General features: G+C 31.8%; 1 protein-coding gene across 2 annotated transcripts in view; it reads right to left on the bottom strand.

The window, feature by feature from the left end:
• Nucleotides 1-13,379, bottom strand: part of cac (calcium voltage-gated channel subunit cacophony) — an 86,776-nt gene that overhangs the window by 8,068 nt on the left and 65,329 nt on the right. Inside the window, exons 22-30 of one of the 2 annotated variants that reach the window (XM_089593355.1) lie at nt 11,866-11,949; nt 11,350-11,397; nt 8,106-8,222; nt 7,926-7,991; nt 6,548-6,639; nt 5,335-5,816; nt 4,624-4,728; nt 4,451-4,545; nt 2,895-2,966 (exon numbers count right to left, since the gene is read on the bottom strand). In XM_089593355.1, coding sequence (XP_089449481.1) covers nt 2,895-2,966; nt 4,451-4,545; nt 4,624-4,728; nt 5,335-5,816; nt 6,548-6,639; nt 7,926-7,991; nt 8,106-8,222; nt 11,350-11,397; nt 11,866-11,949 — 1,161 coding nt within the window. Of the gene's footprint in view, nt 1-2,891; nt 2,967-4,450; nt 4,546-4,623; nt 4,729-5,334; nt 5,817-6,547; nt 6,640-7,925; nt 7,992-8,105; nt 8,223-11,349; nt 11,398-11,865; nt 11,950-13,379 lie in introns of both variants that reach the window. The other variant, XM_089593356.1, reaches the window with a different exon arrangement.

The following is a 13,379-nucleotide window of genomic DNA, read 5'->3' as shown; positions in this document are numbered from 1 at the left end:
GAGCAGAGAAATCGCAACTATAAATCATTTTTAAAATTTTATTAATAAAATGCTTTTAAACCATGCCAAAAAAAGTGTTGTGATAGATTAGTGCAGAGTGTATTTTATGAGATTGAGATTTTTTTAATTCACATGCACAATCTGACTGTCAATTTGGTTATCGTGATTAAAATTTTTTTTATTTCGTGCCGTAAGAGATCTGTGCTGTTTTTCGACATATTTTCAAAATACTTTAAAAAAGTGAGAAATCAAGTCCAACCGACGTAAAATTACATATTAAGGTGTTTAATGGGCAGCAACGATCTCAAATGTGGCCAATAGCAGATTGCTTTAAGTGACTTTTAACTGATTCAAGTTATATCTTTGCGTTTACATGGTTTTTGCTGTAGTTATTGTTGTTGTATTAATGCACACTATTCGCTCAGCGAATTGGCGCGACTTTAAAAAATAATGTTTACTTAAAGCCTGTATATGTATGTCAAATAGCGTACACTTTTCAAGTTTGGATGCTGCTTGTTTATGACACACGTGATAGTGTTACAATTAAGTATATTACATTGGTATGGCGTTTTAACCAGTATATTACGCAGTTAGTCATTACTGCAATATACTTTATATTAATTTCAATACATGCAAAAGCAAACCAATCGACCATGAATTTTTTTACATCTAGATGATGTGGCATTATAATGAATTGTACATGAGGTAGTTCATAAAAAAAATTCATTGTCAAACAAATGTTTGCGCTTATATGTGATAAGGTGATTTTAACACACACGAGGGTGAGACAATCTATTAAACTCCGGGAGTGTTCAGGATACATTGCGATATGGTTTTATGATTGTATTTCTTACTGTATGTTTCTTTTATCTTCCTTACGATCTGTGTGTAAGTTTATGATAGTGTTTTGTTAATCACACTTACTTAAATATTGAATGCAAACATGCCTGAGTCATGATTTTCTAGGATGCTGTTGAGTTTATGTTTTGTTGTTTAAAATGTCTATAGGGAAGTATAGGTTAATAACAAGACAATCTAAGACAGGCCCAAGACATTTACTAGCATAAGTAATAAAATCTATTACGTTCATTCATAAAAGTACTGTATTAATAAAACTAATTGGCAAGATGCGCAAGTAGAATATTTTTAAGACAAAAGTTTTCTAGCAATAAATTCTCTTGGTAAGTCTAAATCAACCAGAAATTTATGTTGTTAGCAAGAGGAATCGTTTCATTTGCAATTTCTTTTACTTGTATTTCTCTTGCTGTATTCTAAATCAACTCAGCTAGGTCTACGCTCACTATATACCATCGTGATAAAGTAAACAAGTGTTTGAACAAGTGAACGTGTAAAAAATCGAAAAACGTGTAATCTATATTCGATCTAAGACCGAATAAATTTTGACTAACTAAACTATTTTATCAAAGTAGTGAAGTCATTTGTAAACAAAGAGTAAACAAAGAATTAATTTTGTTTTTCCATTTCAAAAAAAAAAATAAAAACAAAAAATACATCATATGAAAGAGTACATTTCTGGTCTCGAGGCAAAAGGCGAGCTATAGTTACTAAAATAAAAATCTACGTTCGTCAATGGAACCTTCTAAAAAAACATAGAAACAGAGAGAGAGAGAGAGAGAGAGAGAGATAAACAGAGAGATAATATAAAGTCAAAAAGACTGCTTTCTTTTGGTTCGTACGAATTACATGATACTTCAAGCGACAGATTTTTTACTTACACATAATACTCTTGCACGAGCCTAAGCGTACAAATACTCGAACCCAGCACATTCGCTTACAACGCTAATCTGCTCGGAAACTCGTAGTATTTGCACTTGATTCATATTCAATTGGGTCTATTTATAAGGTTATACAGACATGTATATATACGTGCTTAATGAAAAATGCCTGGACTCTTGTCTAATACTTTTTGTTCCAAGTACTCGAAGCACTTTTCGAAAGCCTAATTTTACCCAATCTCGCATAGCTAGGACATCAGAGTTACTTTATTTTAACAATGTCATTTTTTATTTTCGTGAAATTGATAAATTTATGCGGAGATCGTATACTGTTGCTAAGCTATTGATCTATAAATTATTATTGTGTGGTAAATTAATCGTGCGTGCTCAGAAAACAAGTCAAGACCCGTACGTGTCTTGCACTGTATACTCATTCTCAGTAATAGGTACTATGACTATTTAAGCTTCTATTGCTCAAGTATAGATTTTCTAACTATTGTTTCGTCTAACTATTCTTTATAAAATAACTATAACAAATAAAAACAACTATACTTGTGTAAAAATGATACTGTTACTGTTCTATGTAAGAAAGCACAGTGATCGATGTTCAACAATCAGGACTGCAATAAATTGCCCTTTTGTTGTAAAACATTGAAAATTGTGCTGCTCTCAATGTTGAAAAAAAAAAAAAAAAAAAAAAAAAAAAAAAAAAATAGAGTTGATGGCATTGAATGAGACTAAAGAGAAATGTCAATGAAATTAAGAAACTCAACTGAATTTTGGAAAAGTTTTAATGTGCAAAATAAATGTATGCTAACTATAAATGAAAAATGAGCGAAATGAGCAGTTTAGTAAATGATAATTCAACTAAATGTTTGTTTAACAATATTGTAAAGACAAGTTCTTCTCAAAAAGATTTTAATGATAGTTTCAGAAATGTAAGTTAATAATTTCAATTAAAAAATCATTGAAAGTAGAGTAGTCAGAAAAAAAATAAAATATTTTTAACGAAAGACTGAAAGAAAGAGAAAAACAAGTCTTTCAAGCAAAGAGAGGTATAGTTATAAGCAAATGAAAAAATGAGAGAATGCATAATTAAGCGGAAAATTAACAAAGCGAGAAAAATAATTAAAGATAAGAGAAAAGAGTAAGTACTACCGCCTGGGCTGCAGCTTTATGCCCGGCTTTACCGTTATCGATAAGATTTTCGTTTTCATTATCGTTATCTGTCTGCAAAATAAAGAAAAATCATAAAATAGATCATTGAGAGCCTTGTTTGTCAACCTGCTGTTAAGGATAGTTTCATTTATCTTTTTTGTAACAAATTTACTCCAATATGTGCTTATAATAACCCAATAGGTGAGTCTATCATAACTAAAATAATATCAAAATTAGTCTAACTTATCTAAAGACCCGGCGGTGCCGAGTTATTTTTTTGGTTTTTTTTTTTTTTTTTCATATTTATAGTTTCATTCAGATGAAAGTCAATCAAATTTATCACGCAACACTCAGTCTTCTAATATTGCCTACAAAAAACTTAATTAAACCTCTTGAAATCTAGTTTTCTAGTTCTTAGGTAACTTCGACATTTATCTATGTATATGCTACGACATAAATTCACTTTTGTACTATATGTACTATAATATATACTAAAGGTATAATATTTTTTTTCTATGAATTTTTTTATTAATTATTCATATTGACATTCTACTGCACTTTAAATTGTAGATTTACTACATAAATAGTAGGTTTATCTTTTACACTATCATTATGTTTTATCATTATTCTAACATTTATTTGGATTTTTGGAGATCTATAGTTTTACTAAACATGGATACTGATGTTTGTTTTGGGAATTCTTACTTCACATCAAATTTTTGCTACTACAAAAATAAATAAATAAATAAATAAATAATTCGACTGGTTCGAATAAAAGAATTATATTGACAAATGCTTGATTATCGATCACAGGGAAAATTCATTGATTATCACTTCATCATTTGTGCGTCAAATAAAATGTTTATTAAAATACCGTTATACCGTACAATTATGATGAAACGATAATTCCAATAAACTCTAACAATTCACTCCAAATAATTTGGATCAAGTACACTTTTACAAAAATTTCAGCACTATGGACCGTAATAATTTTTAGGTCTCCATTTTCCTTAAAAATATGCAAAATATTGTTATCATCTTTAATAATGATCATCAATCATTAAAAATTTTTAATTTAATGAATCAAATTAGACAAATGAAGACCTGAGAAATAAACATAAAACGAAAATTAAAAAAAAAAAAAAAAAAAAAACAACTATCTAAAAGCGGCATTTTAACATCTGGATTAGCTATATATATATACGTAAACAATTTTCACACACTGGCCGTCAACTCCTACAACGAAGAAGCCAACGACGAACATTCATTCAGACATGAAAGTAACTTTCATCATGATACTATTCCTGGTATTCAAATTTCATTTTTATTCCTTTCCAGCTAATATTTAAATGTAAATGTCTCTATTCATATTAAAGGGATTAACAGGTACGGTTGGAGTAAAATTGAAATTTGAAAATTAGAGAGTTTTTTCAACGATAATTTAAAAAAAAAAAAAAAAAAAAAAAAAAAAAAAAAAAAACATAATATACTCACACTTATCAGTTATCGCAAATATAAATGTTTATGACAGAAAAATGTCGAAAACTTACCGGAGCTGATTCTTTCGAATGAAACCTCGTAGTCTTCCAACTTTCCAGGATTAGCAATCCTGCATAAACCTTACCAACTGTAAGCTTTTCTTTTTTTATCTCTGTAAAGCACAAGTTGCAACAATGAATAACCTTCTGCATTGAAACAAAAAAAATTTCTGTTACAAATGATATGTTACCTTCTGCCCTGGGTACTAAAAGATCTAACATTTTCTTAGCCTGTAGAGGCCATATGTTTGTAATAGTGTGCCTTAATTCTTCATCCGCTTGGTCCATTTCATCGGCTATCAAAAGAAATCATCAAAATAAAAGTACTACTCTAAGAAAATAATATCGCAACACCAAGGATGCGAAAAAATGTTTATTCGCAACACTGTAAACTTGAAAAAAAAAAATTCTAAGTGTTCTCAATGCATAGGAGAACAAATCCACGATGGAACAATCGACCGGCTATAGGTCACAATCCACAGTACCACAAACGGCCAAACGTTTAATCGTAAAAGTGTACCAGCGAAACCTGCTATCGCAATAAAACTAAAAGGAATTTCAGCAAAAATTTCGGTTCTCTACTCGACTATCTCGAAGCAAGCGCAAAACTTGGATAAAAATAAAAAAAAAAGAAGTAAAAATTCAGCCTGCATAGCTATTATATCGTCTATCATCACTACTAAATTTAGAGAGCAAGTGGCTGAGCTGCGTGCGGCTTGCTAAATATTCAGAGATTGTGTGAATGACAAAACCCGAGTCATTGTCACTGATTCTGAAGACTAATTGTTTTACTTTTATCAAATAGCAGTATCGACGTGTGGTGTACTATGTAAGCTCGTGGACACACACAGAAGGTGCACTTTTTCGATTAAACGCCGGACCGAGGACAACACGAAACTCACCGCTCCTCATTTTGATGCTTAGGTTTTCTCGTATGAGGGCGAATAAGGTGGTAGTGAAGTTGACCCTGCCGTCGACGTCAAGGGGCATGTTCATGCGAATGAGCTTTTTGTAGGCGAGCCGGTTCGGGCACTTGTTGCCGAAGCCCAAGGGCGGGTCCATGTTCTTGAGCATGTCGTACATCTCGGAGTAGTGGATCTTGCCCGTGGCGTTGGGATCGTACTCGGCCCATATCCTCACGAACTCGTCGAGGTGATGGGCCCCGAGGATCGACGAGTCGCGCGTCAAGTAGTCGAAGTTGTCCATGATGACGGCGACGAAGAGATTCAGCATGAGGAACGAGCAGAAGAAGATGAAGCTCACGAAGTAGGCGTAGGCGAGGTTCGAGCCGCACTTGTCGCCCGTCTCCTTCGACAGTGGGTCGCACGGTTGGTTGGCTATGCACGCCAGCATGATGTTCGGCCACGCCTCGCCCGTCGCACATCTGTACAGGATACGCGCGCGCGAAGGGGAAAAAAGAAAAACGTCCTTCTCGTTAGCCCCCAAATATTGGTTTTTTTTTTTTGTTTTTTTTTTTTCAACTTTATCTTAACGTTTAATTTGCAGTTTCGACTGTTTCTTTACCACCTCGTTCGGTAGAAAACGAGTTATTACTTTTAACGAGCAGTAATTCTTCAATTTCTACAGAAAAAGTCAAGGAATGATAAAATAACATCAAATCTAATAAAATGAAAAGGAAGGGGAAAAGAAAAATTACTTATTTTGGGGATGTACAGGGATATCTAGAAAGCCATGCAGTGATTTAAACAAGCGAGCCAAGATAACGACAACGATTGTTTTTGCAAAACCATTGACTGTGAACCATTTTTAGATCTGAGGTATGAAAACAAAATGAATTTCGACCGAACGAGCAGTAGTTGTCGTTATCGTGGCTTGATATTTCTGATCTTTACTCTACGTGTGCTGACATGTACAGGAAAACTAAGCAACATTTTCATCGACATTGGTTGTTGTTTGAAAGAGTTTGAGATTAATTGATGGGCCGACTTTGAAAAATCCTCGTTGCTTGTAACAGCGTATCGCGTTACATCGTTAAAGATTAAGACACTATAAATACAACACACAAGCGCGTTCGCGAGGAGTATACAATCGTCATGTATATATTTTATTTCCGTAGCTTTCGTGCACGTCACATCTTGATGAGGCAGCACTTACCGAAATAGTAACATCAGACCTTGAATGAAACTCTGAAAATTATTGTGCTTGTTGATCGCGTTTTTCTCCACCAAGGCGATGTTACCGAACACCTGGGTGAAGGTAAGCAGAGTTGGCCGCAGCGAAAACAGAGCGAAAGCACCATTAGAATGAGTTTTGATGATGCAAGCAAATAATGCGTATCGAATTATTTATTTATTTTTTTTTTTTTTTTTTTTTTTTTTTTAATTTTGAAAATTTCAATTGTTGTTTGTGTTGTGTTGTGGGTTTATCCACGTTTTCAATCATTTCCAATTCCGAAAGGTCAATATCTGATGAAGCTGTTTTTTTCGCCTTGGCATTATTTTTTCTAATGTTTTAGGCACTTTACTTCTCTTTGTTCGTGTGCTCTCTCTTTTGCTGGGCCACTGTACTACTGTACTATCTGTATGTATATGTATTTATGCAGACTAGCGGTGTTTAACTATCAGCACTAATTGGCTTTACTTGGTTTCAATGATAAAAATAACAATAAAATCTGTTTCTACGACTATCGCAAATAAACGATGAAAAAAAAAAAAAAATAAAGATATTTCTCTAACATTACTGTATTTTAATGGACTGGGGTCTATTAAATAATGATAAAGTTCAATAAATTACCTAAGTAAAAAATTTGTCGAGCAGCTTACTTCTAATGCTACTGTCGCAAGCTCTGACTATCACAAATCAATATCATACGTTCCTTTTTTACCAATAAACTTTCAAATATAAAAAAGTGAGTCAGAAAATCACTCATGTAAATCAAAACGTTTTCGCAGCCTTCTAAGTTCAAAATGAGAATACAATTTATTACTAACTATCAATCATTAATATCAAAAAGATTTTGAGATGTAATTGGCTAAAAGGTGTAAAATATAATGAAGGAGGACATAAAGGAAAATCAAATATATTCACTATAAAGCAGAATGGGCATTTTGTAAAGAATAATATAATTAAGCTCTTCTAGTTGTTTTACTTAAGAAAAAAGTTCGGCTCTCAATACGTTCACAGTGTTCAGCTGCTCGACTCACCGAAAGAGCAACATAAGACCGCCAAAAAAGGACTGAAAGTTGTTGTGTGATTCAATAGCCGTCGTTGGATCGTTCGCCAGATTTCCAAAGACCTAATGGTTGAAGAGTTTGAGGTATTTTATTTTTCATTGTGTTCTCGTATAACTATTAATTGTTAAAGTTCCCACTTTACCGCTTTTACTTGTTCAGAAATGGTACTCTTTTTTTTCTCTCGTTTTTTTTTTTTTTATTTTTGGTATTACTTTTGTTTTTCTATTAATCATTGAATGTTTTTTCATGACTTATGATCGAAATGAATGTATTTTCTGTTAGTTGCAACAATTTCTTACCTGCATACCGATGATGGCGTAAATGAAGAAAAGCATAGCTATGAGTAAGCATACGTAAGGCAGAGCCTAAAATATTAGATGAGTTATTAGTGTACATAAAAAACGCACCGTTTTCTACGTTAGTTAAACAATTTTTTCTACTTGGTAAAAAAAAAAAAAAAAAATGCAAGTTTCGCTTACCTTGAACGATTGAACGAAGGTCCAGAGCAATATACGTATGGTGTAACCCTGTCTGAGCAGCTTGATAAGTCTGGCTGCACGAAAGAGCCTGAGAAAGCCGACGTTGATGAAGTTCTCCTGCAGGAGACAAACAAAATTGCACTTAAACACAAAAATCGATGGTTCACGAGCCGACGAGTGAGGAGAGCTTCACGTGAGCAAGAAAAACTGCCCCTAGTATATGTACCGACTTGCGTCACGTTACCCCTGGCGAAGTCGATACTGTGCTTCCACCGGGCCGTAATCTTGCCCACGAGAAGCTGTCGACGTCTCAAACTCTGGCACCTTGTTTGATTTATCTTTTTTTTTTTTTTTTTTTTTTTTGTGATTTATATTTTTACTAGATTTAACTCTGACTACGTTAATAAAAAAAATCTACTTATCTACTGGAAAGTATTTACTGCCAAAAAATAATTTTTTCTTTTTTTTTAAAATTATATAATGTTTTTCTTAACGTAAATTATTTTTAGGCAGTAATAATAATGTTATCTAACAAAATATTTTTGAGATTTTATTTAATATTGATTAAGGTACTAAATTGTATACTGTAAAAAAGTTCGTACTTAGGACCTTAGGACATTTAATATCTATTATTACATTTTAACGTATTTAATCTAAGTGATGAATTTTTTTTTTTTGCGTTAACTACGTAGAATGATTTTTTACAGTATGTAGACTAAATAAAATATGTAGGGACCGTGTGTTCAAATGCGAAATAAAGACTGCTTCAAAATCAAATTGCTGTTAGTCAGCAAACTATTTGCAGAATGTCACAGTAAGAGGCTTAGGGTGTCACACATTCATTTTAGCAATTAAAAACTACGAATAGGCAGTTGAGCTGAAGAAATTCATTTAACAAAAAAGCCAGCGGTTGTCCTGCCAGCTGGTTGAACACACGGTCTAATATCCTTTTTAATTAAAAATCAACACATATAGCGATTCAACAAGAACAAATCGTTGCATTTCGAAAATATTGTATAATACATTGGTAGATTTTAAGAAATATTAATTTTAGGAAACACATTTGGTGACTAAAAATACATGAATTCAATAGTGTTAATAAGTTAATTGCATTAATCTAATTTTTTTAAAGGGATTGAGAGTGGTGTAACAGATTTTTTTTTTTTTTCATAAATATTCAGGTATCGGTATATGTCATCGAATATATGTATATAGTCTAGAGAATTTTTCTTTAAATTTAGATTCATAAATAAGTTCCGTCAACAAATATAATTAAAATCGATTACAACAAAAATCTACATTATAGAAACAACCACAGAAGAAATTCTAGCACTAGGTATATCTACATCAACAAGTTTCTATCGTTGCTTCTAATTAAATTTGATTTTTAAGAATCTAAATTTTATCACATGATATTATCGTTAAATATATACACCTACTTTCAACAATATATTTTTCTGACATGGATCAGTTGTGTTCATTTTATGTGGCTATTTAGTACTACAGAACACCGTACGTATAAAAACGTTGGAGCCCAATTTTTATGATTTACCCATAGAGAAAGTAACATAATAGAATATCATACTTAGACTTTCACGTAAGCTTAAACAAGAATTTTTAAAAACATCAATTTTTGGCACAGTAAGCATATCTGTGTTTGTATAATCGGCTAAGCGCGAACAGTTAATAAGTCATTACTTCACACTTTCTTAACCGGTTAATGCAAAATAAGCGAATATATCAACGTCTCAGTGTTGCCAAGTCGGTGATGTACACCTTGCGTCTGTGAAAATCTTGTGTGTTGATTTATCTGAAATTAATAGTCTTAATTTGGTACTGAATAGTTGTGAGATCGTGTGACAATGTGTAAAAAAACGTCAAAATTGTTTTATGTGAAAAATTATCTGACAGTGAGTCTGCGTTTTAATGGTGCTGATAGTAAGCAAAAAAAAAAGCGAGGTATAAATATCCCAACAAGCCAATAAAAACGTCGAAAACAGTGATACAAACATTCTGTTAACGAAACACATTTCACACACATACATGAATGTCTGCAGAAAAGAAAGATAGAAAATCGTGTGTATGTATAGTTTTTATATAAACGATTATTATGCGGAGTATGTAAATATATCTCACCTTTCTACCTTTATAGTAGGTCACTTCCGAATTCTGAAAATTGATGTTTTCTGTTTGAATTTTGTCTATCAATTAAAGTTGAATTTCAGGTGATATCGTTAGTTTGGAGGACATACTCGTCATAATACTTTCTTGTTAAGTGTATTTCTGACTGATGTAAAACATAAATTAAAGTGCTAAGTGCACTAAAACAAACAAGATAAAAATAAAAATCCACAATGTATATATATATATATATATATCAAGCGCAACTACCTGTTGTACAAAAAGTAAAATGAAAAATCTTTTTCGATTTATTCATTGCTAACATAAACTTGCAACAGTTAGAGTGACACGGAAATAATTAAAATTTCAATTTTGTGCTGATGATCGAAACAACATAAAAACAATAAATTTTAAATGTATTAAGACATAATCAATATATGAAGAAATGTAAAATATTTCTACCTAAAACATGTTGAATGCTATTTTGTTTACAAACATTCACACGAACGCCATAAAAAAAGATTAATAAATGCATTTGTTTTATGTTATGTTATTAATTTTTACGAAAATTTTCAGCTGCAATGTGTGATGAATGTTTGTATTATGTGGAATGTTTTCTTGAATGTGTTTTGGCAACACTGCTGTACTTTCTGAAATAATTTTTCATATCATGAATTTGAACATAAATGTAAACTTTTTCTATAGCACTTTATCATTTGTATTTGTAAATTGTAAAGGATAATCTGGCTAAAGGTATATTTTTACTAGGATATAAAACAAATGATTCTAATCTAAAATACATGGAGATTTTCTCAAAGATTAAAACTCAATGCATTAGTTTCTATTATTATAATAGCTTTGAAATCATTTAGTTGATACTGAAACCAAATGATTGTACTACTAATGTATCGAAGAAATAAGTAGGTATACAGGATTGAAATTCAAAACTAATTTAATTAATAACGGGGTTGTAGGAACTGATTTCTGAACGCCAACGAACTGCAGATTCCACTAAAGCGGCTTGATTTTACTCTGCGTATATATAGCTATATTAATGTAACAAACGTTTAGATAGTAACAAAACTACGGACGCTATCTGCACGTTTTCTCTGCAACGACTTACCCGTCGCGCGGTCTCTTTCTCATTTGCAAAAATACGCGCTATGCTATCCTGGTTAAAAAAAGATATTTTTCAATATTATCATTTTTCAACTGTGCATGCAGATCCACAAAATGACTCGAAAAAGCTTTTGTCTAGAAATTTTCTTCTATTAGTAACTTTATTTATTGTTCATGATAGTTAGGATTGCAAAAGGTATTACTTTGTACTATAAAAATTGTTGATTGATTTTTCGACATCTTCGATAAATATCAAACGAAAAACTGTGAGACGTAGTTTTCCCAGCTCTTTCGTGTCATTTCGTAAATCTGTTTGACAGTTGCGAGGAACGTGCCCAGCAAAATTCAAAAATTCTATTTTGATGAGCACCCCACTTACAGTTAAGGAAAAATTAATCTTGTTGAAAAAAAATAGATCACCAATATAAGTAAAAAAAAAAAAAAAATGTGCATGTGATGCATCATCATATTGATGAAAGGAGAGGTGAAAGTACATCAGGTGAACTTGAACTTTACATACCCCGAATTCGATGACTAGCGCGTCCACGATACTACCGATGACCGTGATAAAGTCGAACGTATTCCAGGGATCCTTGAAGAAGTTCTACAGCGGCATCGTAAAACAAAATATTTATTAGATGGATTGTATTGATTGCTGAAAAAATGCTATTCGAAAATTCTTTGAGAATGTGCAAAATTATCACTTTACGAATGGATTCATTATTTTTTGAAAAAAACATTTAATATTCATTCAAAGACAAATTTTCGAATAGTTAATACACCTATATTTTTATGTAGACATAACGACTGAATTCTTATCTCGTTACAATTTGAACATCAAATTTTATTAATTTTAAGTGTACCTTGTTTTATTTCGATGTCCGTTTGAATAATTATTCATTTGTCTAAATATTGTGTTTTTTGTACGTGTAAATCTTTGACGGTGTTTTTGTTACGAGTTATGAGTTTTAATATATAATTATGTATGACCCATTTGTGACATGATTTATTTTCATGTATATATACATGCTTATGTGTCATTACAGGAGCGAATAGAACTTGATATCAATTATAGACGTGTGTTTTTCGCTCGCAGTGAACAAAAAAATAATATAAAAGTATTGTATCATATATAAATAGGGTGAACGCGCGACAATGTGAGCAGGTGCGTTTTTCAACTAATGTGTGTTACCAAAGAGTTAAATATATATATATAAGGCATATTATTAAGGTATACTGCTATATTCGTATACTTAGAGGTCGTATAAATAGTATACATATAAAAGGTGATGGCGTCGAATAAACGACTAAGTAATGTATACGAATAAGAGGATTTCTTCTATTAAAAAAAATATATATCTACGGGAGCATGCCGGTCTTAGCAAGCATTCTAAAAATGTTGTACTGATATGTTGTTTAACGCGTTAGCTTTGATAAAAAAAAAAAAAAAATCGTAATAAGCTTATCTAATCATATATAAATATACGTATGAATACTCGGTAAATTACATTAGTTATGAAATCTAAGTGGGTATGTGTCATTAACTGTTAATTGTCTATAAAAACGGTAATCTAACAATGATACTAATGATAGTGATATAAACAACTATTACATTTATGCAGATTATTTTTATCGAGTAATTTTAATACGATTAAGTGTCAACGCGCGAGATTACGTTATTTGGATTAAAAACGAATCGTCAAAACATCAATTATACAATTCGTGCACGATTAAGTTGTCTACATATTAAAAAAAAAAAAAATCTTAGTTGGGGGAGGATAACCTTATCCATCATTTTGCTCAATTCTTTTCTACTCCTCGTTGTATTAATACTGAAAAAATCTGGTCGGTAGATCAGTATATAACGTCAAGTACTTCTTTTGCCATAACGCACTTTCGAGGCATTATTGCAAAAATTACGTCCAATTTGCATTTGCAAGCTCTATTTTGTGTTTCCCTTCGCTCGTTCGTTTATCTCTACACCATGTTTTTTTTATTTTTTATTATTCACCATCAGAACACAAAGACGTATTA

This window comes from Copidosoma floridanum, unplaced genomic scaffold, assembly GCF_036245765.1.
Source record: "Copidosoma floridanum isolate Cflo_tuat_1 unplaced genomic scaffold, Cflo_Japanese_pri ptg000019l, whole genome shotgun sequence".
Classification (NCBI taxonomy): Eukaryota; Metazoa; Arthropoda; class Insecta; order Hymenoptera; family Encyrtidae; genus Copidosoma; species Copidosoma floridanum.
Note: the sequence above shows the minus strand (reverse complement) of the source record. Positions and strands in the feature narration are given on the sequence as shown.